Source organism: Delphinus delphis, chromosome 15, assembly GCF_949987515.2.
Source record: "Delphinus delphis chromosome 15, mDelDel1.2, whole genome shotgun sequence".
Lineage (NCBI taxonomy): Eukaryota > Metazoa > Chordata > Mammalia > Artiodactyla > Delphinidae > Delphinus > Delphinus delphis.
In genome coordinates this window covers 82820261-82848216 of record NC_082697.1, presented here as the reverse complement: position 1 = coordinate 82848216, position 27956 = coordinate 82820261, and the positions used below count along the sequence as shown (strand labels likewise).

General features: G+C 59.9%; 1 protein-coding gene across 1 annotated transcript; it reads right to left on the bottom strand.

The window, feature by feature from the left end:
• Positions 1–213: 213 nt before the first annotated feature.
• On the bottom strand, positions 214–27440 carry TECPR1 (tectonin beta-propeller repeat containing 1). Its single transcript, XM_060032438.1, has 25 exons — positions 27365–27440; positions 23463–23697; positions 22864–23046; positions 22468–22590; positions 21413–21538; positions 18952–19126; positions 18744–18844; positions 18094–18195; positions 16596–16741; positions 13544–13911; positions 13052–13197; positions 12305–12460; positions 11561–11710; positions 11301–11458; positions 10552–10679; positions 9552–9654; positions 5810–5906; positions 5655–5734; positions 5052–5108; positions 4442–4622; positions 4017–4152; positions 3124–3216; positions 2243–2349; positions 1976–2095; positions 214–1806 (listed from the first exon to the last, which is right to left on the bottom strand). The coding sequence occupies exons 2-25, from the start codon at positions 23685–23687 to the stop codon at positions 1645–1647; spliced, it is 3423 nt and encodes a 1140-aa protein (XP_059888421.1). The 5' UTR covers positions 23688–23697; positions 27365–27440; the 3' UTR covers positions 214–1644.
• Between the last annotated feature and the right edge of the window lie 516 nt (positions 27441–27956).

Below are 27956 nucleotides of genomic sequence, written 5' to 3'. Positions count from 1 at the left end.
CCTGGAACTGAACGGCCAGTGCCCCTGCTATAATTATGGTGAAAATGTTTCTTAGATGATCCCAATTTGCTTTTATTTTTCCTAACAATCTCCTCAAAGTACTAATGAAACCAAAATAAAAGGTTTCACGGCAACTGCTACTTTTGCCCCAAGCTCGAATGGGTGGGGAACTGTGCATTTTAATCGTAGTGCAGCAATAAAAATAGCGCGTCCTTGACAGTCTGGCCTAAGTTTTTATTGAATAAAGCATCCGAGGACTCGAGATGGTTCGGTGATGCTGAGCAGGTCAGCAGTCGGCGCTCTGCAAGGAGGGGACACGGTCGCCCTGGAGAGAGGGCAGGGAGAAACCAGCGAGTCACAGTAGATCGACAGGGCGCTGCCACAGAAGAAACAGTAATGCCCGCGCGGAGAAACCTGACAACCACGAGTGTAAACAGACAGGAGGGCGCCGCCCACCCGGCCCTTCGCTTGCTTTGCCTGGGCACTGCCCCCAGACTCACGCCTCCCGGTCCCACCTCCAGGAGATGAGGCAGAGGCCTGTGGCCCCTCCAGTGCCCCTCAGGAGGGGGCCCAAGGGAGACCTCCTTAGAGTCAGCTTCTGGGCGGCAAACACTGCACCACAAAACAGCGCACAGCCGAGCCCTCCTGACGGGAACGCCGGGGAAGCTGGCGGTCAGTGAGCAGAGACGGGACACGCGCTCTGATGACCCCCGGCAACGCGTCTGGCTGTGGGAAGCAAACTTGAGACTTAACCAAATGGGGCCTTTTTCTGATTAAAAAAAAAAAAAAAGCAGCTGAGAAGCTGCCCGCTGGGAGTGGGGCTGCTTGGGGGGTGCCTCCCTAGGGCTCTGCTCCAGGCTGAGGCCTCCAGGCCCCTCTCGGCTGGTCTCCACCCTCCCCACCCCCTGCGACATGATCCGATGTAAAAGGAGCCCCCAGTCCCCAGCCCCGTCAGAGGAAGGGCTGGCTGAGGACCGACGACGGTGACTCTGTACTTGGACAGCTTCTCGCAGCCACGGGCGGCCCCTCCGTCCTCCGACCACCCCAGGAGGGCCCGGCCCACCCGGGGAAGAAGACGCCCCTCCCCAGCACTTATTTCCAACCTTCCAACTCCTTCCTTAACTTTTGAAAGGAAACCCCATTCGCGAATCCTGCTCAGAGAACTGATCAGGTCCAGGTGAAGCCACACTGAGCCCCACAGCCAGTTTTCTTTAGGGGGCAGGGCTGACGCCGTCTGGGGATGCCCGGGGCTCAGGGGTCCTTCGTGGGCTCTCTTCCCCAGGGGCAGTGCTCCTGGAAGCCTCCAGGCTCCCGTCCTGGAAAGGGAGGAGGCAGAGAGGGAAGGGACGCGCAGGAGAGGCTGGGGCGAAGGGGTCTGCACCTCACACCCCACGTTCTCCTCGCAGCCGGGGACACACAGCGTCCACAGAGCTTCACATTTCTGGGTTGTTTCAGTGCCTCCAAGGTGGCCATGATCTCAGGCCAGGTTCCCTCCCCAGTCTCGAGTCTGGGCCTGGAGATACCACTCCTGGGATCCACGTTTCAGCACGTTCAGCACGAGAACAGCTCCCGACAGGAAGGCTTGCATCAACCTTGGTCCTTCAAACCCAGCATCACACCTGCTCCAGGTGAGGGGAAGCGGCCTCAGCAGCAGACGGGATTGGGGGTCTCCTGTGGGGCATCGGCCACCTCCGAGGGCCCACTGGGGAGGCCCTGCTCCCTTCTCCACTTGCCGGCTGTCTCCTGGGACGAGCTCCTGGGGGCCCTGGTGGCACTGGCCCGGACGGACAGGTGATCCCAGCCCCCCTGAAAGGAGAGAGCGGAGTGACCCGGGGCTGCCAGGGGTCAAGGGGCAGAGACCATCCTTCTAGATGGTTGGACTCTTGGGCGGCTCTGCCCGGGGCCTCCCAGCCGAGAGCCCTCGGGGCTCGGAGCCCCAGGCCAGCACAGCCGCCCCGTGCCCAGCCCTGCTTACCCCGATGCCATAGTCCCAGCCCTGCCCCTTGGGCTCCAGGGGCTGCACACCCGTGCGGCGACACACAGTTCCCCGGCTCAGGCTGTGGCTGCCCTGGACTTTGTTGGCGATGACCCAGACCTGGAATGCAAACCCACTGAAGGCCTGGCCCCACCGCTGCAGGGGGACCATGGAGACAGCAGCGGGGAGACCAGAGCAGAAACCCGGATCCCCCCAAGTCCCCGACCCCAGGGCAAGCACCCACCCCCCACCCCTGTCGCCCCAGACCTGGTCCAGGGGCCCCACGGACACGTGGCGCACGTTGTTGGACACGTGTTCCCAGCTGGTGCCCTGCGGGTAGCTGGGTGTGACCCCCTGGCGGTACCACAGGTTCCCTAGGAGAGAAGCACCGATACCGTGAGGCCCCGAGCGTCGGGATCCACTTCGGGGTCTGCAAGGCCGGGAGGTCTGACCACGAGACAGGCGGGGTCTCCCTCTGCATCCCCCCCCACTGCCCGGGGCTCCTGCTGACCCACAGCCGGAGAGACCCCGGCCGTAGCCAGCCCTGCCCTTCCCACGTTTGCCTCCCCCTCACTTCATAACTGCCCCGCTGTGCTGGGCTGGCATCCTCGTCTGCTTTCTATGCATGAGAAACCGAGGACAAGGAATTCTTTAAACAATAAAGAGACCTGGTGTGGAATAAAATCCCTGGGTTCCAGTCCCGATTCCGCCCTTTCCTCGCCTTGCTCAGCTAGGGCAACAACTACAGACCATTAAAGGGCACGGGCGGAGCTGGCTGGAGGCGGCACGGGGCTGGGGCAGGGATGGCCTGGGCGGGGCAGGTGGCCTCTGCCAGCCGCAGCTGCCCTGGGGCTCCTGAGTCGCGGGCCTGGGTGGCACTGTCTAGAAGATGCTCCCAGGCCTTGGCACCGGGTCCTCCTCCCGAGGTGCAGGCAGGCCAGAGCACCTGGGGGGGCTGGGGGCCCCCGACCCTGCCTGACTCGGGGGAGACTGCTTGGAGGCTGACCTCAGGCTGGCGGCCTCTCATGGGGCTTACGAAGGTCTCATGTTGGGGCCTGGGGTGGGCGAGGGTCTGGTCTCATCCCATCAGGGCACTCAGGGAACCCCAAACCTCCCCTGGTGACCGCTGGGGATCAGAAACCACTTGCCGTTTTCGTCCAAGGCGAACACCGCTGTGTGCCCCACGGACACCCGTTTCAATCTCTGTTTGGGAGGAGATGGGATGAGGTACCAGCAGTCGCCTGCGATGGGAGATTGGATTCGGGATGCAGCACTGAAACTGTCACCCCGGTGCTCCTGGAGCACGTGGCCTCCTCTGCAGCTCACGGGGTCGAGCAGGTGCGGCCGGCCTCTGTCCCCAGACTGGCCGGACCACAAGTGTGAGAGGGCCCAGCGCGAGCTGACCTGTGTCCTGCTGTCCCTTCGATGCCCCGGCCTGCCCAGTGCCCTCCCCAGGGCCCGCCCGAGGCTGTGGCAGCTTCCAGACGGTGGGGTCCGATGGGCCGCTGTCCCGAACAGGGACAGGAAGGTGCCCGGCCCAGCATGCGGTGGAGACTCAGCCTCAGGGCCACTGTGCGAACCCACTGCCGCTCGTGGAGGGTGGCGATGCGCCAGCCACCACCCACCCACCCACCCGTCGGTCCATCCATCCCTGTGCCGGACACTGCCCAGAAGTCCAGAGAAGAACAAGCCTACACGGCCTGCACTCCCGGAGGGCAGCCAGGGTGGACACTGTGGACGGGCTGTGCCGGTGCCCAGGGCCGTCCCCGAGGGGCAGGAGGCCAAGGGCGGTGAAGGGCAGCCCCACTGCCAGGTGACCACCCCTGGGTCAGTCCCAGCGGAGGGGGGCGGCCTCTGGGGGGAGCCCAGCGCGGCCCCTGCGCCTGGTCCACAGGTGTGTTCGGTAAATGCTTGTTGACCTACACGGAGACCCGTCAACCGGCTTCCCCGGAAGCGGAAGCAGCTCCAGCCGCCCCCGGCGCCCGTCACAACATGGCGGCGGTGGCGGCAGGTGGAGATCCTCCCGAGGGGTGGCACTCACCAGCCGGCTTGGACGGGGACACGGAGCCACGGTAGAAGGCGGAACCGTCCCTGGCCACGGCCCACACCTGGTAGCAGCCCCCGACGGAGACGGAGGCGAAGGGCTGGTCGGTGCCCACATGCAGCCAGGAGGAGCCCTGCAGGCGGGGAGGAGGGACACTCAGGGCGGCCAGGCCCCGCCTCTGTCACCACCCGGGTTCCGGGAGCTGGCGGCTCCTCACGCCAACCGCGTCCTCAGCTCCAACTGCCCGCAGGGCTTGGCGACCGCTCGGGCCACGAACGGTGTCCACCGGTCCCAGCGAACGTCCTGGGCAGAGGCCTGGGGAGGCCTGATCCCTGCCCGACTCCACCAAAGAGCCCTATCTCGGTAAGAATCCGCCAGGGGGCTGGCAGGTGGGCAGGCCCTGGGTCCCACAAGGTGCTCACCGCGGGGTTGAGCTCGGACACGCCCAGACGGCACAACACGTCCCCCTTGTCACTGACGGCCCAGAGCGCGATGCCGGGCCCGCTCCCGTGGGCACCCGGGCTCTCCGGAATGATGGACACGTCCCCCAGGGCGATGGGGGCCACCTCCAGCCAGGGCCCGCTGGTCACTAGCTTGCACTTTCTGTGCGTCAGAAAGAGAGCAAAGCCCCGTGCACCCTGATGCCGCTGTGAGCCTCAGGGCCGTCTGCTCTGGACAGAAGGGAGCAGCCAGGCCCCTGGCCCTGGGGAGGGCTGGGGCCACAACCTCCGACCCCCCAGAGGAGCCGGTGGGCACCACCCTTCACGCCGTCCGCCCCTGCCTGGCCTCCAACCCCATCCGGGCCTTCCTCCCACCCTGCGGGTCTTGTAGAGCCTGCCAACATTTGTCTTGTTTGTTCTCGAAAACAAACGCTTCAGAAACAGCACTGGGAGCCCGAGGGCACTTCCTGGGCTGACATTTACTTTGATCCTCTTTTCTCCTCCCGCCTCTAACCTCCCCTTTGCTTCCACAGGGACTGAGGCCGAGGCAGGGAGGGGCATGGCGGCACCCCCCAGTTACCTCCCTCCTTACCTGGTCCAGCACCTTCTCCTGACGAAATCCTTCATAGTTTTGTGCCCGTGGTACAAGCTGCAGAGGAAGAAGCTGACGTCGAGACCGTGGAAATTTCTGGAAGGTGACGCTGCACGCACATCCTTTCCCCAGGAGTTACAGAGCCCAGCCCTCAGTGCGAGCCGAAGGTGGGGCTCGGGGGCAGCAGGTAAGGGAGGACACCGTCCTCTTGCTTCAGATGCCTCTGGCCCCGCCTGGGCCCCCCTGCGTGGTCTCTCTGGGGCTGGCAGCTGCCCAGCTGCGGGGTGGGCTCTAGCTAAGGGGCCTCTGAGCCCTCCCCACCCCCAGGCGCCATCAGAACACTTCTGGGGAGCAGTCAAGCTCAGGGCCCAAGGCCAAAGCGGGGGGATCAGTCCAGGATAAACCAGCCTGGGGCTCAGAAGCCAGGCTCAGGCCCTGGCTCAGTCTCGCCCGGCTCCATCCTCCATCTGGACATGAACTGTGTACCGTGAAGGGTCTGCACTGTGGGGCAGGGGGCAGGGACTCTGCCTGGCTGACCGGGCCTGACACTCAGGGTCGCAGCCCCCTGAGGCCCCCTCCCCACGCAGAGAGAGACATGCTTACGCAGGGAAGTCGCTGGCGTACTGCCACCCCTCCTGGTCCGTGCCCCCAGGGACGCTGAAATCCACGAACCAGTCAGAAACCTGGGGGACGGGCGGGTCAGTGCGGGCGGACACCCCCCACTGCAGCCCCCGCCCCAGCCCCAGCCCGGAGCTTACCCAGGCCCACTGCAGGGACGGGGGCTTTGTGCTGGCCTTGGTGCACTCCTGCAGGCCCGTGGCGTCACTCCACATGTACCGGTCGGTGGGCAGACCCCTGCGCAGGACAACAGGGCTGAGGTGACGCCAGAGAGAGGGGAGAACAGGGCCCCCCTGCCCAGGCCCCTGGGATGGCTGCATCTCTGGAGGGGCGAGAGGGCGGAAACAGGATGGCCCCAGGGCGGGGACAGCAACAGGGGGACCCTACATCACACGGGGGCCAGGCGCCAACCAACCACAGCCAGGCCATCCACCCGAGGGACCCCACACCTCGTTCTCTCATGATGTGGGTCATCGTGTCCCGAAAAGACGTTGAAGCCCTAACTCCCGTGCCTATGCGTGGGACCTCATTTGGAAATAGAGTCTTTGCAGAGAATCAAGTTGAGATGAGACAGTTATTTAGTGGGCCCCAGTCCACTAGGACAGCGTCCTTACCAAACGGGGACATCTGGACCCAGGTTTCCCAAATTGGGAAGACGACGTGAAGACAGGGAGAAGGCCATGTGACAACTGAGTCACCAGACAAGGAATACTGGAAGCCCCCGGAAGCCAGGAGAGAGGCCGGAACAGATCCTCCCCAGGGCCCTCAGGAGGAAGCAAGCCTGCTGACACCTGATCTCAGACTCCGCGGCCTCCAGAACGGAGAGAATAAACGTCTGCTGTTTAAGCTGCTCAGCCCGTGGTGTTTTGTTACAGCAGCCCCGGCTGACTGATACACTCCCAGCAACACACAGTGCACAGTGGTCTCCGCGGGCGGCTGTGGCCCTGGCTTTGCACTCTCTACACGGGCTGGGGAGCCCGGCACTGCTTTTCTTCTCCCGAGGACCAAGCAGGGAGTGAGGAGGAAGGGGACGGGCAAGCAGGTCAGCATCCCGTGTGGACCCTACGCACAGCCGGGGCGGAGGCTTCCAGAACACATGCGGGCAACATCTATCAGCTCCCTTAGAAGGGCTCAAACCCTAAGTTACCGGGGTGAACGGAGAGACTCGCAAATATTTACACACGAGGAAATCCTTCAAACTGTCCAGATGACAGCAAAAGGTCACAAACAGTCTACATGTCCAAGACCGAGGAGGGGTGAGATAAGCCAGGTCCACCCTCGGGGATCAAATTGGGAGGCTGTCACAGGCCATCTGTACATGTCTGACTGTCCCCCTGCCTCCAGCAAATGCGGGCACACTGGGGACGGGCAGGGGGAAACACACCAAAATGCGGAGAGTGGCTACTATTTTTGGTTGGTGGGATTAGAATTTATTCTTCGTGTTATTTGAAATTTCTTCCTTTCATCAATTTTGAAAACACAAAGGAAATTTAAAAGTTTGTGCCATTTATCATAGACTCAAAAATATGAAATACCATTTACAAAAGATGTCAAGACCCCGTTATAGAAAATCACAAAACCCTATTAATACGAAATGAAAGATCTACATAAATGGAGGTATAAACTGCGTCCAGATTTTGGAGATTTAGGAATGTGAGATAACGTTTCTACCCAAACTGACCTATAGGTCCAAGGCCATCCTGACCACGACCCCAAGAGCCTTTGAGGACTGCTTCTAAAGTTCACCTAGAACTGTCCAGGAAGAGCCAATGCTGGATGAAGAAGATGAGGCTTTGACAACTTCCCATAAAGGGACGGCAGCTGGAACCATGTAGGGTTAGCACGAGGATGCCCAAAGCCGCACGGAAGAGAAGGGCTTGGGAACAGCCACTGCCCCCATGGACACTGGAGTTAAGGCAAAGGTGGCCGCTGTGATGCAAGGGGGAAGGACAGTCTTTTCAATAAATGGTGTGGGTCACTGGAGAGTAAAAAACCAAAAACACTTTACCCCTACCTCACCTTATATACCAAGTAGTTCAGGCCAGGGGGTTCTAGACCTAAATGGACAAGACAGAGGAATAAAGCTTCCAGAACAGGGTGGACAAAAACACGCCTCACAGGCCCAATCAGGACTGTTTCAGCACAGCCTACAAAGTAAGGGTCGTTTTTACATTTTTAAATGGTTGAAAAAAATTCAAAGAAGGATAATGCTTTGGGACACGTGAAAATTCTACGCAATTCAAATTTGTGTCCAGGTGTAACGTCTTATTGGGACACAGCAATGCTCATTCGTTTACGTGGGTGCTTTCGAGCGGCAGCTGCAGAGTGAGTCACTGTGACAGAGACCCTAAGGCCCACCACACCTGAACTATTTCCTATCTGGTCCTTTATAGAAAAAGTTTGCTGACTGCTGTTCCAGAGATAGAAGGATGTATTAATCCCCTTGGGGTTAATGAGATTTCTTAAGAGGTTTTTTTAAAGGCCCCATCTTTATGTAAAGAAAAGGATGATCAACAGGACTACATTTAATAATGAAGTCACCACAAACAGGGTGAAAAGCAAGCTGCAGAACAGGAGAAATAACAGAGAAAGGGCCCACACCTTCGTATGTAAAGAGCACTGGCAAATCAAGAAAAAGAGATCATCCGACCAAAACATGGGACAAGGACTCGAAGGGGCATTTCACAAAGGAGGATATCCAAGTGCCAGTACATGTTTGAAAGGTGCTGTGTCCCATTAGCCCCCAGGAAACAGAAACTGGAAACAGGAGATATTACTACACGCTCATCAGTGTGTCTAAAACATAAGAAACCAGCAAAGATGTGGGGCGTGCCCTGCCTGTGAGAGTGTGGACAGGTCCACCCACTGCAGAGAACTGGCTATTCCAACACCAACTGGGTGGACTGCAACACCACTCAGTCCCCACAAGGTAAAGGCACGGTCCCCAGCAAGACTGCCCCCACTTCAGATACCAGCCATACTGCACTTCTGACCAACTGGCTACAAATGGGGGGCAGTTCTCATTACCTCCTCGGGTTTGATAATTTGCTACAACGACTCAGGGAACTCAGGAAATCTCTCTACTTAGGATCGTAGTTTTATTATACGGGATATGAAATGGGACCAGTCGAAAGAAGAGACCCACAGGGCCAAGTCTGGGAGGGGCCCCAGCGCAGAGCTTGGATGAGGCTCAAGCTTGAGGACCGCTGTTCTGGCCGGCCAAAACCCCTGCAGTGGCTTTAGGAGGTAAGAAACACCACAACTCGCTTGCTTTCTGAAACAAACGAACCAAATACCCCAGGACAGGGTATGAGAAATACGCTTCTGTGCTGAGTGGACAGGAAATAAATAGCTGCATACAATCTAGATTTTCTAGAGTGTCCCGCTTCTGCACCAAACACCACGTATTGACTGTCTTGTCCCAAAGCCTCACATTTGGAGAATTAAAATAATTTCGGTGGAGGCTGTGATGTTCTCAGCAGCTTCAATTAAGCAAAACTTTGTAAGAAAGTTAAGTAACCACCCCACTCAAAAAAGCACCCGAGGGGATGGGGAGGGAGGTGGCGATGTTCTATTTCGTGACCCGGGTAGTGATTACGCTGGTATTTGATCTGTGAGAATTCGATGATATATATGGACATATCAACATATTTAGATACATGTCACCGTATGTACGTATATGTGTATGTTTCACGTACTTTATGTATGTCACGCTCTCAGTAAGCGAGTTTTTAAAATACGCATTATACTTTAAGGGAGAAAATCCTGCTAAGCAGTAAGATCCAGTCAGTTCCACATCTGGGGCCAGACGCCAGCTCTCCCGCTACAGCAGATGCGCCCGTTCAGCTCGGTCCTGTTTCCGCGGGCACGCGACTGGCTCACCTGCTGGTGTAGCCCGTGACGGGGTTCCAGCGCTGGTTCTCGTAGATGTAGACACACTTTACGTCCGACTGCGTGTAGATGTTGCTGGTACTGCTGGCCAGGCCTGGGGGCGGAGAGGAGGGTGCTGGACCCAGGCCACACCTGCCCGCCCGACCAGGTGAGAGCAGGCGGGAAGAGAGGGCCGAGAGGATTCACAGGCCGGCTGAGCTCCTCTGGGGTTACCCGGGGTTGTACGTCCTGGTGGCAAGAATCTGACACTCCTCCACCTCACGCCCTATTCTCACCTGCTCCTCTTCCCCCACCTTCCAGCCCACTCACCTGGCACTGGGCAGGTGTGAGGCCCCCCCAGCTCATTCCTTACTAACAAAGGTGCCTTGGACCCCTCATGTAAGCCCATGAGCCCCACTTTCCTCACCTGTAGGACGGGGACAAGAGTAGTTCCTGCCTCACAAACAGGGAAGCTGTTAAACCTGCACGATGTGCCTTCCTGGGGTCTCGGTGGACCACAGTTCCACAGGGTTAGCCGCCTCCACTGTGGGGCGTGTGGGCTGGGGCATGGAATGTCCCACTCCGGTGTTTGTTTCTGCCTCTGTTTACCAGTAGGAGACACAGGGCCCCTACCTCCACAACTCGGGGAGCCCCCAGGGGTTCAGCAAGCTCTCGTCCCCTAAGGCACAACCCATCTAAAGGGGAGCTGGAATCCGGGCCTGGGAATCAGGAGACTGGCCTTGGCGGCTGTCTTTCTAGAACCTTCACGGCCTCCAGGAAGGCCCACTGGGGGCGAGACCCGGTCTCTGGGCTCTCACGCTTTGTGCGCTGGCCCCGGGATTTGGAGGTTGGCAGTGGTGAAGGTCACCTGTCAGCCAGCTGTCAGCTGAGCATCGACACTGGCGCAGCGGCTCCGGCGTGGGGCGGGGAAGCCAGCCAGGGATTAGAGGGGGGACCGGCCCGTGCGGGAGGCTGGGGGCAGGGCTGGGGGAGCCGGTCCTGCCACCCTCACCTTGGAAGCAGCCTCCGCCGTAGCCACCCGTGTACACCCAGGCCGTGTGGTCGTAGCCGATGCCCCACACCACGCCCCGGCTGTTGGCCTCCACCACCCGCAGGTGGCCTCCCATTTGCCGCCAGAACCTGGAGATGAGGAGGGAGGGAGGGGAGGGGAGAAACTGTCCCGCAGGGCTTTCCAGCGGCTACCCCTCTGCTCCGTGGCCTCCCGGACGTCCTGCTTCACTCACCTTCGGCCTCCAATGACAGACTCTATTGAGCACAAGGGAACCCGCCTGGCTTCCCACTGGGAATTAACCAGCTACGGCGAACCCTGAGCTGGTGCAGGAGCCGGTCAGGCCCCCAGCGAGCGGGGGCTTCAAGAGCCCCCGATCCCTGGAGTTATGCAGACGGGAGCAAGGTCAGCAGCCTGAGTCCCCCCTGCACCCTGGGGTCTGGGACGGGCGCGTCACGCCAGACCAGGAGGGGCCCCCACTCGGGCCAGCACGGCCTCCTGGAGTGCAGGGTGCAGCTGCCACCTGGGGCGCGCTCCTGCGGACGGAGGCCCTGCCACTGTCCAGAGGCAACTCGTCCGACTGGGCGCCGGGCACACAGGGCCACCAAGAGCGGACGAGCGAAGGGCAGACAGACATCCCCTCTCCCTCCCGTGCAGGGCCTCCCAGCCTCACCCACGTCCCCCTGGTCCTCACGGGCTCTGGGTGACCTTCTGGGCCAGGTCCCCAGCTCCGTCAGGTGCAGCCAACTCACATCTGGTCACAGGGCAGCCAGTGCTCGGGGGCCTCGAGGTCTGGGCTGGGCTCGCTCACGAAGATGTCCCCCTTGCAGGTGACGGACCAGATGGCCTGCGGGGAGGGGCGGCCGTGCACCCTGCGGCTCTCACAGCAGGACAGGTCGAGCAGGGCGAGCTGCGGCGGGGGGATGGCCGGTCAGCGAGGCTGGGCGCCCAAGACTGAGGCTCCCTCACGCCCGCCCGCGGGACGCCCGCCCGCGGGACCCCCGCCGCTCACCCAGTCGCTCATGTCCTGCTCGGTGGCAGCGGCCAGGCGCACAGGCCACCTCTGCCGTGTCCTCTCGGGGGTGTACACGGCGAAGGAGTGCTTGGCCTCACTGAGCACGGGGACCAGCGCCGTCACCTCGTTGAGGAACACGTGGATGTACTGTTGGCAGAGGACAGGCAGCAGGGCCGTCACCGGGGAACCCGCGGGCCTGGGGCTGCCTCGGGCCCCTGGGTGGAGCCCCCGTGTGGTGTGGCGACGGGGATGGCTGGGTCACCCCGATTCGAGAGCCGACCCCTGGGGGGTCGTGGGGTTTAGTGGTGGGTGGCAGGTTCTGATGGGGAGGCCTTGCTTGTGGGCCTTAGTGATGTTTTCGATGTGGACGAGGGCATTTAGAGCCAGACTGACTGCGTTCAAACCCCAGCCCCGGAGGGGGCAGCTCTGTCTCCAGAGCCTGGCTCCTCATCTGGAACACAAGGGCCCCTCAGCAGCAGCTGGGGGTGAGGCCGGCACACGCCTGCCGGCCACTGCCCGGCTGCTGCCACCGCGGACGAGTGCTTTGCAGATGCCACACGCTGTCCTGGGCCAAGCACCTCGGGGCCCGTGTCCCGTGCCCACTCCTGCACCCCGGCTTTGCAACCCCTCCCCTGGGACACCCCACCCCCCTGCACCTCCCCCCTCCCCTACACACCCCACCCCTGCACCTCCCTCTTCCCCTACACCCCCCCGCACCTCCCCCCTGGCGTCCCCACCCACCTTCTTCTCCTCATGGACCACGTAGTAGATGAAAAGGATGCTGTCCCGAACCCCATCGTGGCCCGTGAACTGTTCCAGGGCCACACGGACATCCACCCACTTGTGGGGTTTCCAGTCGCACCACCACTGCAGGGCCCCCGTCTTCACCCACACCGACTGCAGCACAGCAGGACGGTGGGACGGGTCACAGGCCGGCCCTGGGGCGCCACACTCCGGCCCAGTCCCCGGCACCCCGGGGCCACTCTGCTCCCTTCACTGCCACACTGGGGGCTCCTGCCCGGCCCTCCTGGCTACCCCCCTTCACCCTAAGGACAGAAGTGACGTCACCAGACACCGCCAGGCCCCGAGCCAGCGAATTCTATGATTCTCAAACAGTCTGTGGGATCGGCACCGTTACCCCATGCTCTGGGTAGGGAAACTGAGGCCCGGGAGGTTCTGTGCCTGGCCCGATGTCAGAGAGAGTCAGCGGCAAAGCCGGGGCCCAGGCCACCCGAGACGCAGCCAGGTCCTCTGTGCCTACAATGCAGTGGGCCCGCGCGGAGTTCTTGAGGGCAAGTGAATCAACAAACGGACTCATCGCTTCATCGTTGATTCTACACGGGCCTGGAGGGGACGGCTTCACGTCCGAGATGGACAGACAGAAGGATGGCTGCATCCATCTGTATCCCTCCCACCTACCTCAGGGCTGGCATGCAGCAGGTGCTCAATGAATGTGTGCTGGAAAAAGTGCACCCGGGCACTGCCCACCTGCTCCACGGCCTGCTCGTAGTGTCGGAAGTTCTCCAGCTCCCGCTTGGTCCTTTCTGTGAGCTGCTGGAAGATCTGCTTCCGCCAGGCGGCGGTCTGGGCCGGCGTGATGGACAGCGAGAGCATCTGCATGGAGGCGGACAGGCCTGCGGGCCGGTCGGAGCCTCAGGGCTGGGCAGCCGGCCAGGCCTCTCTGCTCTGTTTTTCACCAGCCCTTTCTTTCTAGAAAGCTACCATCTCTGTAACATGTCCCGTGAGCCCTCCCTCCCATCATTCACCCTGAGGGGAAAGTTGATGTCCCCCAGGTCAGCCTAGAATGGCCACCACTGCTGGGACAGGGGGAGGGAAGGGGCTCCGGGCCCACGCCCTTCCTCCTGACAGCCTGGGCTGGTCTTGGAAGGCTCCAGAAAGATGGGCTGAGCACGGTGGGGGCATCAGGCCTGCCCCACCTCCCCTGGGGCACCCTCTGGGGCGCTGGGCCGCTGCCCTTACCCGAGTGGACGGTGAACCATTTGAGTGTGGTGTGGGCCTCCACAGCACAGCCTCCTCCGGACACCCAGGCCCACAGCGCGTGGCAGTTGGCGCTGTCGGGCTCCTCCAGGCCCAGCGGGAGAAGTGGCAGTGAGGAGAGGTTGGTGGCCTCGGGAAAGTCAGCGGCCGCGTGGCTGGGCCCTTTCTTGGGCTCCTTCAGGTCGATGTTGGTCCAGGGCAGCTCGGCCAGGGCGGAGGCCGGGGCGGAGGCAGGGCTGGCGACCTCCACATCATGCTCAGGGTCAGGCCCCGGTCTCTTGGCTTCCGAGTCGCTTGGCACACGGGACTCACCACCACCCCTCACCTCGTCGCCAAAGAAGCAGCCGGCGCTGGAAGGAGAGGGGCAGACCCATGATTCCCTCGGGGAAGGACCATGCGCTGTGTGACCCCTGGCCAAGTCATGGCCTCTCTGTGCCACACACACCAGTACCTGCTCCCCAGGGAGCTGGAACCCCTGGGAACTTTTTTTTTTTTTTTTTAATTTTTGGCTGCGTTGGGTCTTCGTTGCTGCGTGTGGGCTTTCTCTAGTTGTGGCGAGCGGGGGCTACTCTTCGTTGCGGCATGTGGGCTTCTCATTGTGGTGGCTTCTCTTGTTGTGGAGCACGGGCTCTAGGTGCGTGGGCTTCAGTAGCTGTGGCATGAGGGCTCAGTATTTGTGGCTCGCAGGCTCTAGAGCATGGCTCAGTAGTTGTGGCGCACGGGCTTAGTTGCTCCGGGGCATGTGGGATCTTCCCGGACAAGGGCTCAAACCCGTGTCCCCTGCGTTGGCAGGTGGATTCTTAACCACTGCGCCACCAGGGAAGTCCCACCTTCAGGAACTCTGAAAGGTCCCCGGGCCACACCCAGACCAACCAAATCAATGTTAGGTGGAGATCTGGCAGTATTATTAGTTTTTATCGTAAAATACATGTGATGTAAAATGTACCATTTAAAACTGTACAGTGCAGTGGCGTTAAGCACATTCACAATGTTGTGCAGCCACTACCAATTTCCAGAACCTTCTCGTCTCATCATAGAAACCCTGTACCCATTAAGGAGTCACTCTCTAGCCTCCTCTTTTCCCCCAACCTCCTGGCAACCACGAATTCGCTTTCTGTCTCCATGCATTGGCCTGTTCTGGACGCTTCATATAAACGGCATCGTACGGCATGTGACCTTTTGTGACTCGCTGCTGTCAGTTAGTGTAAGAGGTCAAGAGTCATCCGTGCTGTAGCATGTGTCAACACTTCATTCCCTTGTATTGCTAAATAATACTCCATTGCATGGATAACACTATGTTTTATTCATCCATTGATGGACATTTGAATTGTTTCCACGTTTCAGCTATTGTGAATAGTGCTTCTTTTAATATTCATGTACAGATTTTTGTTTGAACATGTTTTCGGTTCTTCTGCGTATCTATCTAGGAGTGAATTTGCTGGGTCCTATGGTGACTCTATCTTTAACTTCTTGAGGAGCTGCCAGACTGTTTTCCAAAGTGGCTGCCCCACTTTACACCCCACCAGCAGTGCAGGGGAGTTCTAATTTCTCCACATCTTGTCAACACTTGTTACTGTCTCCCTTTTTGATTACAGCTATTCTGGTGGGTGTGAAGTGGTATCTCATGTGGATTTTTTTTTTTAATGTGGTTTTGTTTGCATTTCCCTCATGTCCCATGACGTTGAACATCTTTTCCTGTGCTTGTTGGCCACTCGTATATCTACTTTGGAGAAATGTCTGTTCAAGTCCTTTGCTCTTCTGAGTTGAGTGGTTTTTGAGTTGTAAGAGCCCTTTATGTATTCTAGATAACAGACCTTGTTAAATACATGATTTGCCACTATTTTCTCCCATTCTGTGGATTGTCTTCTCATTTTCTTGATAGTGTCCATTGATGCACAAAATTTTAAAACTTTGATGAAGTCTGATTTATCTATGTTTTCTTTAGTTTCTTGTGCTGTGGGTGTCATATTTAAGAAGCCACTGCCAGTATACGTATAGCTGATTCACTTTGTTATAAAGCAGAAACTAACACACCATTGTAAAGCGATTATACGCCAATAAAGATGTTAAAATATATATATATATATATATATATATATATATATATATAAAAAGAAGCTACTGCCAAGCCCAAGGTCATGAAGATCTGGCGTCAGTGGTTCTGGAAATTCTCAGCTGATCCCAATGTGCTTCTCCCTTTGAGAAGAGCCTAAACCCTCAGGTGAATGTGAGCAAACCCTGCCTGGCCAGCCTCCGGGCATCTCTAGGCTGACGGTGCAGCTGAGTGCTGACCACCAAGCTGGGGGAGCAGAGGGTGTGGACCAGCGTCTGAGGGGGGCCCAAGCCGGCTGCAGAGTGCTGTGCCGAGGGCCCTGGGCCCCATGACCGGGCAGGTGAGCGCTGGTGGCGCCCCCAGCTGAGACGCTAAGTCACCTGCCTGCGTTCTAAGGGCCAGTGGGCAGGGCTGGGATGGGTCCACACGCTCTAACCCCAGGGATCTCAAGGCGTGGTCCCCAGAACTGCAGCAGGAGCACACCTGGGACCTTGCAAGATATGCAAAATCTCAAAAAAGTAGCTCTGGGGGCGGGGCGTGGAGATCCTCGGGAACGAGTTCTCCAGGTGATTCTGGGGCACGTCTTAATTCAGGGCCTCTTCTCCAGGCTAGAAACCCTCCATCTTCTTCTCTGCCTTCCTTTAACACAGGGGCCTGAGCATCCTCCCGCAAAGAAGGCTTTTGTCTCCCAGACCTTGAGGCTTCAGGACCAACAGGCCAGCCCTGCTCTGGGACAGCCCCCAGCCCCTACATGGGAGGACATCCTGGCCTCGCCCAGCTGCCCTCTCCCGCCTCCCGCGTGCTGCCCCCGACCTCGGGCCGAGCAGGACCCCAGGCACAGGAAGGGAGAAGGCCACACAGCCGCGGCTCTCGTGGGTCGGGACCTGCTTTTCTCCTGCCTGGGGTGAGGCCGGGCAGCAGCCTCCTCCGACACGGCCCCCCACCCCGGACCGACCCCGTGGAGCCCCACCGCCTGATCACCTGAGGAGGCTGGACAAGCTGCCCGAGCGTGAGCCGTCACACTCCCGGCCAGCGACGATGGCCTTCCACGTCTTCCCGCTGAGCTCGCTCTGGGTGACGCCGTGACGGAAGTACAAGGCCCGGTCCGCCCAGCCGATGCCCCAGACCTGGAACAGACAGAGGTGCTGCTGCGGGGTGGGGGTGGGGGTGGGGGGGTGGGCCTGGAACAGAGAGGTGCCGCTGCGGGGGGGGAGGGGCGGGTGCAGACTGGGGCTCCCTTCCCCTGGGGGCGTGGGGGGAGCCCCCCAGGTCTGGAGGACACGCCTGCAAATGCAGGCAGGGGGTGGGGGGGTGCGCCTGTGTGGGTGGGCTGCGAAGGGGCTGGGGTGGCTGAGAGCTGAGTCCAGGACTCAGATGCAGGAAGCGGAGCCCCGAGGGGGCTGGGGGAGGGTGCGGCTCCAAGGTCAGGAGGAGCAGGGACCCAGCCTGGCTCCCCGACCTCAGGCAGACTTGGGCCTTTGGGGCAACAGCGTCCAGAGGAGGTGCTGGTGCCGGTAGGCACTGTGCGGGGACAGGAAGTCCACCCATGTCCCCAGCTTCCCTGTGGCCTTGGTGGGAAGGGAGCTGTTCCCCAAGTGAACCCAGAGGATGGTCCTGGTCCTTTTAAAGATGCAAAATAACCTCCTTGATTCTGACCTCAGTTTTATGGGGAAGGTGGCCGGGCCGGGCGCTGAGGAAGGAAAGTGTGCTGGGCAGCTGAGGGGCCCAGGGGAGGGGCCTGGGAGCAGCCCCTTGGGAGCTCTGGCCTTGGGGGTGCCTGAAGGCGGAGCCGTGGCCCCAGGTGGCCTTGCTGTGGGGGGGGGGGCTACGGCATCTCTGTCACTTGGTTATCGCACGTGGCCTCCGTGCTCAGGCCCATGGGCACCAGCTGGCACCCCCTTGCCCCTGCCCTTGCGTGCCCAGCTCACCTGGGCAGGTGAGGAGTGTGTGTGGACACAGGAAAGGCCAGCCCCCCTGCCCCCAGGAAGAGCTTTCAGAGCATCGGGAAAGGCGTCACCTTCACACCCTAAGTCTTAAAACTAGCCAAACCACATTATCCACCAGAAAGAGGCTACGATAGGAACCACGCAGGTGATGTTTAAAAGATGCTGCTCTTACAAAGTTGGAAGATGTTTTGTCCTGTACTCAGTGATCTGATTTCGCCCTGAAATTTCTCAACAAAACTTTCCAGTCTCCAGGATGAATGTCCCTCCCCAGATCCGTGCTCGCTACCACTGCTCTGAGGGTCCTCGGGGGTGTGACCCAGGACTGTGGGGGCTCCAGGACTTGGGGGAAAGCAGCCCCTTCGGGTGCCCTCGTGGGCCTGGAATGGGCAGAGGTTCTGGGATGCCCTCCGGTACCAGCCTCATGAGCATGCCCAGTGGAAAGGGATGGCGGGACGCATGGGGGGGCCCCATTCTGATTCCTCTGCCGCCCCCCACCCCCACCCCTGGGGACCAAGGCTCCGGACCACACACACCTGGTCGTTTAGCCCCACGTTCACCATCATCATTTCTCCAACCATCTCGATCCAGCTCGTGCCGCAGGGGTTGTGAGAGTTGACGCCTCTTCGGAACCAAACCTGGGAAAGTCAGAAATAAACACACCTCCCTGGAGGGCCACTGAAATAGAAGGGGTTTTTTTTCAAGGCCTGGGAAAACAAATAATTTGGTCCTTTGGTTCAGGCCGCAGATGAGCACAGCACATTGTTCAGAAAGGATGCCCCTGACGTGGGGTTAGAAAGAGATCACGGAAGCAATGCGAAATCAGCTTACTTCACTGGACTTGCCTCTGATAAAGTCAAAATGACAAGCTCTGGATAGAGAAGAGGGGAGGCATTCATTTAGCTGAGGGCTTCAGAAAATTAGCTTCTGATTATTTGAAATGTTACAGCCTGTTGCACAGTAAATACAGTCATTCTGCACTTTGTACAGGGGTGCAGGCAACGTTTGGGGGGTCACCAAACATCTTGGAGATCACCAGTGACGTCAACAACAGAATACGCACGGTGCCTGGCTGACACTGGATTTGTTCCAAAGGGTGTGGACCACTCTCACGAGAACAAAAAACCACACAACCCTCAATGTTAAACAGAGCCATTGGACCCAGCCCCCAGGGACCCCGTCCTACCTTACGGTCCTTGGTGACGGCCCAGACGACACCGACTCCTGCGGAGACGTGCAGGATCCCGTTTTCAGATGTGGGAGGCTCCACCACAGACCACGAACTTCCTACCCGGCCCCAGAAGACAGTGCAGGTGGCCCCCATCACTGGGAGCTCCGGGGAGAAGGTGGGCGGCCCCGCCCTCCTCTCCTCCGCAAGGTGCAGGGCTGCCCACCTTTGGGATTGTTCCTGTTGATTCCTTCCCGGACCAAGGCCTGTCCCTCCCAGAGCGACACCCACAGCAGGTCGTGGGGCCCACAGCTGATCTGAACCGCCTCCCCCGGGGTGTCCACCAGGGACCACGACGAGCCTTCGGGGTTGGGGTGGCTGACGTCCTCTCTGTACCACACCTGGGTGGAGAGAGAAACCCATGGGGAGGGTCAGGCAGGGTCAGGCCGGGGCTCTGTGGCCGGGTTGGCTGCCCGAGCTTGGCTGCACTTGCATCAGCCCATGCACAGCCCAAGCATGGGGTCTCCAGGGGACCGGGGGTCTCCAAGGCTTGAACTGGGGACCGGGGTCTCCAGGGGACTGGGGACCAGGGTGCTGGGACTGTCCAGATCTCGCTCACCCTGCCCCCACTGCCATCGGGATTCTCGACCAGATTAGATGACTCCCCCACCCCTGCTAAAAAATGCGACACTGACACCTGGATTTTGGCGGTCCTAGGGGACAGACCTCTTCTGTCGTCTGCTTGACTTGTGAGAACTCCAGCCCCAGCCCGGGTGTCCTGCGCCCCCTAGTGGCACAATGCCCTCAGGACACCTGTCTCTAGGGGAAGCCAGGGGCCCCAGCGGCTGGATGAGGAAACCCCCAAGCCCCCTTCATAGGAATGTCTAAAACGTCCACTTCTTTTTCTCCTTAACCTGAAGACAGGGAGCATAATCAAATATTTAAGACTGAGCCACCCGCTCCTATTGCCCAAACTGGCTGATTTCATCTAGAGGGGGCAGCACATTGCTGCGTGGTCCATGAGGCCTCCCAACCCTGTCACCTTGCCCTTTTTTTCTTCTTAAAATTCTTTATTAGTTAGTGGGATTTATTACTCATACTAATTTTATTTGTAAACTTTAAATTCTATGCTATCTGAACAGACTGCCTTAACACTTGTGAATTATGTGACATGATCTCACTTATAATAATGAATAAAACATTTTCAATGATTTGGCATAGACAGAATTTTCCAAGGACAAGAGACAATAGACTGGTTATAAGCCTCCACCATGATCACCATCACTCAGAAATGCGTGTGCTATGGGCCCTGTTTGCACGTGATGGTTTGCTGGGTGCTTCCTCGAACACCTTATCCAGTGAATAAATCAGCAGCTGGAACAACTGCCTTCCTGAACTGCAGAACCCGGCCTTGGCAGCCCCGCTTCTGCTACCTGCTGGTTTGGGCCCAACTGTCTGCCCGGCTCCTCCGGGAGCCCGGGGTCCTGGTTTCACCTTTTACGGACCACAGGAGTGATGTCGGGCAGCGCTGGCTCACACCTGGCGCTGCTCTCAAACCCGTTCTCCCCTCTCTTTGCATCCAGGTGGCGTGGCCCCTCGATGGGGGCTCTGTCCCCGGCCAGCTCCCCACCACCCTTCAGTGTGGCTCAGAGAAAACTACTACGGGTTGACCTAAGCCCAGACCAAGCAGGACCTGAAGGTAAGCCTGATAAAAGCCTGCTGTGGCTGCTCCAAAGCCAACCAGAGAACTTTGGTCCGTTTGTGTTAAGGGTACTGAACGGTCACGAAGTACGCTCTACAGCCACAGCCGCAGTGTTGGGTCACCTGCACCCAGGCCCATCCGTGTCACTGTCACTGTTGCTGTCAGCAGTGGGCTTTATTCCTTTGCTTAGTTCACAAGCTCCCCGAGAAAAGAATCTCCTCTCCTCCCACCCACACAGCTACCTCCACCCACCCATCCCAACAGCCATCCATCCATCTACCCACCTATCCACGCATCAATATGCTTATCCACCAAGCCACTTGCTCATCCGTCCAACCAACCATCCATCCATCTATCCATCCCCCTGTGCATTCATCCACATAACCGTCCATCCATTTATCCATCCCCCTGTGCATTCATCCACATGACCGTCCATCCATTTATCCATCCACCCACACACACCCACACACACGCACACATCTATACCCCTATCCATCCATCTACTTATTCATCCATCCTCTTACCCACCCACCCATCCACAATACTACTGGAGACCAGCATGTGGGAGGCAGCACAAGGCAGTGGGCAGGGAGCTGAGATTCTATCTGAGGAGGCAGTATTGATGCCCTCTGAGCCCAGGGTGGACACTCATCAGTGCTCCAGGGGCTCAGAGGAGGGACAGGCCAGGAGCAGCCATGCGGTGGGAGGTCAGAGGCTTCTGGGAGGAACAGGACCCCGTGGGTCCCCAGGACAGCAGGATTCACAGGAGGGGGACTCTGTGGGGACCCCGGTAACAGGCTGACCACTCAGGGCAGCCCCAGTTGCGGGGACAGGAGGCGAGGGGAGGGTCCCGGGGAGAGCCCTCCTCCCTCCTCCACGTCTGGGAGGACAGTGGACGACAGCTTCTCTCCTGCCCGCTCCCTGCGGCCGGCTTCCTTCAGCCGCCTCCCATGCCAGGCCGGGGGGGCGGGGGCACAGGCCTCACCTTCCCCTGCAGAGACACGGCCCACACGGACAGGCGGCCCACGGGCTCATCTGTGATCTCCCAACCCCCCACAGAGATGTCGCTGAAGGGGTCAGGCAACCGCTGGGGGTCATCCTCCGACAGGATCTGAAACGAGGAGGTGTGAGGCAGTAGCAGTCAGTGCCTGTGGGCATCTGGGCCAGGAGGTGGCCCTGCTCCCCGCCTGGTGGACACCTGGACGTGCACACTCCCACCCCCGGCTTCCCCTCCGGCCCTCAGCACGCTGCCTTCCGTCCTCCAGCTAGGCCCCAGCGGACTTCGCAGGGCCGGCAGCATCAGGACGGAGGGTTCCCAGCCCTGGGCCCCCTCTGCCCTGTCCTCCCCCTGTTGGCCGCCAGGCCTGGGCTGCTGTCCCCAAGGAGTCACTCCTGCCCCTGCTCTGCAGTGGCCTGACCGCTGTGGCTCCCTCCCCCCATCACAGAACACGGCCCTGCAGTGAAGGCCTCCCGTGACACTGGCCGTCACCTTGCTCCCAGGCTGCTCCCAGCCCCAGGGCCAGGCAGGCTGGGCTGGCAGCCCCACCTCGCGGCGTGGACCCTTCAGAGGGGTCAGGCGTGGGCCTGTGGCCTTCCTCTCATTTGAGGCCACGTAAGACCCCAATACAGGCCTTGCGTCCCTAGGCTAGTTTTTGTGGGTCACTGGAAAAATACAAGAGCCAGAGCGGCTGCCACGCGGCGTGGGGGGCAGGGGAGGAAGACGTGTACAGACTGAGCCTGAGTCTGGGACAGGGCAGCCTGGAGACCAGGTCAAGACAATTCTGTGCCGTCCGGGGCCACGGTCTGGCCCGGCTCCCCGACCAGCCATCTCCCAAACGAGGGCCGCCCAGGGCCACAGCCTTCCAAACAGAAGAGCAGGAAAGGCCAGGCCCCGGGGCGGGCATGGCGTCCCCAGAGCAGGGCAGGGAGGGTGGGGCTGAGGGCCACGTGACCCTCCCCACTACAGGGCTGCGCTCTGGGCCCCGCCCCCTGCCCCCCCCACCCCCCACCCCCTCCCCGGCCACACGCAGGACCCCGGACCTTGGCCCAGGTGTCCCGGGACTTGTATCTCCTGTACCGGGTCCACCGCCGGCGCCGCACACAGGAGTTCCACTTCTTGTCCCTCGTGTACGTGGCGGGGAAGTCAATGGCATATGTCCACCCCTGCAATACCAAGATGGGGGGAGGGGCCGTAAAGCTCTCGAGGAAGGACGTGAAAGAGCTGGGGAAGGGGGAGCAGGATGGAGGAGGGGTGGAGAAGCAGCAGCGCGGCCCGAAGCATCGTCCCCATGGATCCCGTCCGGCAAGCGGGGAGCACGGGGGGCCCAGGCTGAGGTCTGATGCCACGGGGTGCTGGGGATAGCACTGGGGGGACGGGCCGAGCCCAAGGCGCTCCCTCCCCGCAGGGGAGCCCCGGCGGGACCCGAGTGCACCTACCCCTTTCTCTGTGGGTTCCCCTCCAAAATTCTCATCCACGTACCAGTCCGACTCCCACTCCCAATGCGGCGAGGGCAGCGCCACCCCAGCCAGCGGCCGGTGCTGGAGCCCACTCACGTCACTCCACGGCCAGCGGTCACTCGGCAGGAGCGTCTCACAGAAGCCGCCCACGGGGTTCCAGCGCTGGGGGCCGGAGGCAGAGACCAGCCTTAGGCCTGGTGGCCAGGGCCTCTCCGAGACCAGTGGGGACCTCCTCTCGTTTCCAGGGCGGGAAGGGAGCAGAGGGCCTGGCTCTGCATCGTGAGCCTGCAGCCCAGTCCGGTCCCAAAGGGCAGAGGACCTGCCGCGCCGAACAGTGGGGGACACGACCGTCCTGGGCTCCTGGAACCCGGCCGGAGCCCCGTGCCTGTGCGGACCCGGCCAGCTGCCTGGATAGGGACCCACAGGGGCTCTGGCCTCAATGACTCGGATGCTGCAGCACTCGGATCTCAGCAGAATGAAGGCGGTGAAGGCGGGAACAGGCCGGGAGCCTGGGGTGCGGGGGCCCTTACCTCCCGGCAGAGCGACCAGCCCAGCAAGCCCGCCGCTCGGGACCCCACCTGATTCTCATAGGCCTCCTCCCGGCAGCGGATGGGGACGTCGCTGGCGCCCACGTGCACGTACACCTGGTTGTCGCAGGCGATGCCCCAGCAGCACGGCGCGGCCGCACTGACCCGCTTGAACTCCAGCTGGGCGTCCCTGCACAGCTCCCAGTGCCGCCCGGCCGTGGACAGCGTGAACACCCTCCCGAAGAGATCCACCGCCCACAGCTCCGAGCTGGGCATGGCCGCGGCGCTGCGGGAAAACAGCGGCGGGAGGGCGAGGGTCAGCACCCACAGCCGCTCCCGGCCCGGGGCCAGCCGGGCCAGGCAGGAAGCCCGGGCCGTGACCATCTCCTGCCGCAGGGGGCTGAGCGGCCCCCCGCAAAGCAGGGGCAGAGCCCAGCTGCAGTCCAGGGCCCTTTTCTCTTCTCTGCCTTTGGCCCTTCTTGTGATGGGGATTTTTTTCCAAACACACAAAAAAGTCCAGAGGACAAAACGTGTAACATCCAAATACCCACTGCCCTCAATTTAATGAATGTTATTATTATCTGGTCATAGTTCGTTCAGATCTTTCTTGTCTAAAGAATAAGTGAAAAGTTGTAGATTTAATGAATCCCAAACCTACACGCGTCCTGCTGCCTCCCAGGGAGGCCTCTGCCCCACAGTGGAGACGGACCCCCTCGTGCTGGTCCCCCTGTGACCTTCCTCTGTGCATTCGTGGGGCGTCCCCACAGGCCCGGCACCGGCCCCCCCATCCCCCGAGCGCCCTGCATGGTCGCGCAGGAGCTCTGTGGCTGTGTGCGTGGCAGGGATGGGAGGGGCCTGTCTCTACCCTCCTTGTGCGACCACCTTCCTCTCTTCCCCGACCCCTCTCCTGCCATTCTCCACTCCGGTTCCTTCTTCTCTCCTCTTCCTTTCTTATTTGTGGGGGGTGGGCAGAGTCACAGCTATGCTCTACCGCTGACCCTCCCAACCCCAGGGCTGACAGTGCTGCTGGGACGTAACTCCTAGAGGCGTGGCAGGGCCAGGTGGCCAGGCCCACGGCAGCAAAACAGAGCAGCTGGACGAGGGCAGTGCAGGGAATCCCAGTGCGCAGCTCTGCCGGACAGGGCGGCTCCCACATCCAAGACCCATCACTGCCCCAGGGCGAGACACGGCTTGTCTGGTACGGAAACCAGAGCTACGGGGAGACAGAGCCTGGGCGCCTCGAGGCCGGGGCCAGGCTATTCTGCTCCCGAGACCTGCCAGGGGCACCAGGGCGCTTCAGAAAGCGTGACGACTGGAATGACAACGTGGACGATGGAACGCGTCTGAAAACAGGAGCATCTGCTGCGAGCAATGAGGCTCTTTCGGAAAAAAGTGTGTCTTACAAACACCGGAGAAGAAAGAGCGCGAGCGGGGAAGGAAGTGACTGAAGGATACAGAACAGGAAGCAGGGAAGTGGAGCAGGCGCCAGTTTTGGGAAACACCCAGAACAGGAAGTGGAGGAAGACGATGGGGGTGTGGGGGGGAGCCTGACTGGCAGAGTGGAGGAGCTTGATCCCTCCACCCGGGGCCCCAACGCCCAGGTCAAACACACGGGAAGTCAGGACGCTAGCCTTCTGAAGCCATTTGAAAACTGGCATCTGTATCCGGGTGCCTGAGATGGGACCCCTGGAAGAGCTGTGGCACCCCCAGATGCCCCTCCACTCCTCCCTGGGCAGGCCTGAGGGTCCACTCTCCCCCCTGCGGCATCTACGCCGTGACTAAGAGTGCCCAGAACCACGCCGGACCCACACCATCCCAGCCCCACCACTTTCTAGCATGAACAAAAGCCCACTACTAACCTCTCTGTGCCTCGATTTCCTAATCTGTAAAAGGAAGAAAGGAAGACTAACCCAGTTATGTGGCTGTTGTGAGAACTGAATGAGAGAACACAGGCACAGAGTTACAATAAAGTGCCCAGTACCCAGCAAGAACTCAATGAGTGTTACTGAAATCATTTTATTACTTGCCATTTGCTCTCACAAGCTGCCACTTATCTTCTATCTCTTAAAAACAAAAAACTCAAAGCCCTTTCTGGTCAGCCTGAGTCTTCGGCCTCTTCATTTCCTCTGCATCTCCCAGTGCTCTGCACAAAGTGGGTGTTTGTTCAAAGTTATGGAAAATCACCACCACCTACATTCACCACACCACCCCTCCCTGAGCTAAGAGACGGAAATATGGCTCCAGGGAAGCTGAATGTCACCAGTTACTGAAGGTTAAAAGTAAGGTACTAGGAGGTGGATAGATATGTGATAAAGCAAGAATGGCAAACTGTCAATAGTGGAATCTAGGTGGTGGGTGTGTGGGTGTTTACTGTATAATTCTTTCAACTTGGCTGTATGTTTGACAATCCTTATCATAAATTGTTGGGGAAAAAAAGTAAGATTTTTACATGGGGGGAGGGGTGATGGCGCTTCCCATGGTGACATTTTAATATAAATACAGTCTTCAAAGATATTTCTTGGCTCACAGGTCACTGTACAAGTAGCCAGTTAAGTCAGGCTCAGTCTGCATGCTGAGCTCAATGAATGGTGATGTTGAACTTGGATACACTTTCCTCCAGAGAAATGACTAAGCAGATAGACGTACTTTCAGCCTTCTGGGCAACTACCAGAAGACTCTACTGCAGAGAAAAGATGGGGGGGTTATGTTTGCAAATTCCCTTTGGTGTGGAAATACCGGTACCCGTCACTTCCCACCTAAAGATAACACAAGGTGGACATCCTTGGTCAGCCTCACCTCCTTTCCATGCCAGCCAGGATGTAGTCCCAAGATCTCCCAGGCCACTTCCTGGCTGTGAGGTGATGGGGTAACCTGTCCAGGGACATGGGGTCACTGGATCAGAGGACTCTTGAGTGGGAGGTTGGAGCACTAAGCTGCACGATTCTGGGATCCTGGGATCTCTCTGTTTTCTAGGGGTGGAGTGAGGGAGGCAACATCTTCCGAGAAAGCAACCTCCGATTCACCCAGAACTTCTGCACAATGAATTCCAGGTGGACCTTCAGTCATTCTTCTCAGTAGGCCTGCTCACCACCCGCAGAGTCATCTACCTTTCTGCTGGGGTTAATTAACAGATCCCTTCAGAGATGTAAAGGTACCCAAGGGAAGGTGGGGGTTGAGGGAGTAGCGTGGGGTGCGGTACAGGGAGGGGCACGGTCCCAAGGGAGTGCCTGAAGCATTTACTTCCCAGGCCATCTTAGGACTGCTTCCTGCCCAAGATTTCCTGCGGGGTTTTTATTATTATTATTATTACACCCTGTCACACCCACCCCATGAACAAACAGAGAAAACCCTGGCTACTAAAGCAGCTCACTGCCCACCAGTTGTGGGAGCTGCTGGAAGGCGACATCAGGGTCTAAAGAGGTGGGAGAAAACTGCGGGACATGCACGCTAGTTGACTCCTTCCATTCCCACAGGGAAGGAGGTGCCCTGAGCCGGCTGCTCTGAAAATGAACCCCCGGCTCCCATCATCTGGGCGGTCGGCCTGGTTTCGTTCAGGTTCCGTGCCCTTGGGCGACAGGTGGGTCCCCTGCCCGGCCACCAGTAGCATCTCAGCGCCGGGCCCTTACCATCTGCCTGAGCTAATCCCACGCCAAGCAGCTTTGCTCTCACCACTGCCCAGAGGAGGGACAGACGGGCTCCTCGCAGCTCGATCCTCTACACCTGCCAATCACTTCCCAAGTCACTCCAGCGCAAAGGCTGGTGGGGGTGTCACGTTCAGGGGTCGGGGTGGGGGTCCGGGGACGGCGCCCCGCCGGGTGTGCAGGAAAGAGCACTGGCACAGCCCCTTCCCACCTCGCCGCGCGTGGGGCAAACGCTGCTGCTGCCTCCGCCGCCCCAACCTGTCCGGAGGGACGGGGGCGCCCGTCCCACCTCCCGGTCGCCGCTGCACTCACCTGGGCCGGCGCCCGGAGGGCGGGGTCGCGGCGATTGCGCCTCTGAGGCCGGCAGAGCCAGCAGGCTCTCCCCCGGGGCCGGCGAGCCTGTGGGCAGGAAGCGGCAGCCAGGCCCGCGCCCATTGGCCGGCCTCGCAATAACGCAAACGCAGGAGGCGCGCGATTGGCTGCGGCATGCTGCGTCACCAGCCGGCTTTGGGGTCTCGGCTGGGTCGCACGCCCGCCCACTTCCGGGATCTCGAAGAAGTTGAGCTTCGGGGTTGCGGTGGTGGGGCGAGCTGCCCGCGCTCCCGGGACCGAGGCGGGCCTGCAGACCGCCCGCCGCCCCCCAGGACCCGGCTGGTCGCCCCCTAAGACCGCCCGCCACCCCCAGGTCCACCTGCCGGAGCAGGCGGTGTGTTCTCTGGGCCGCAGGCGAGGAGAGGGGCCAGGTAGGGAGGTGCCTGGGTGCGCGGCTCTGCAGGGACTGGAGGAGGGGGGAGGGGAGCCGGCTTCTGGGCGCTTGGTCTCGGGCATCGAAACAGGTGTCTAGGTGGTTTCCATCTAACTGAGATGTCTGAGTACACATAAAGTTTTAACCTTCTTGGGAGAA

Excerpts from the sequence above, each read along its gene's own strand:
- TECPR1 (XM_060032438.1), bottom strand. The coding sequence starts at position 23,687 with ATGCCCAGCTCGGAGCTGTGGGCGGTGGATCTCTTCGGGAGGGTGTTC. Across the intron at positions 13,912-16,595 it reads AGCTTGTCCAGCCTCCTCAG|CGCCGGCTGCTTCTTTGGCG; the intron begins GTGATCAGGCGG and ends CTCTCCTTCCAG. Across the intron at positions 4,623-5,051 it reads AGGAGAAGGTGCTGGACCAG|AAAGTGCAAGCTAGTGACCA; the intron begins GTAAGGAGGGAG and ends TCTGACGCACAG.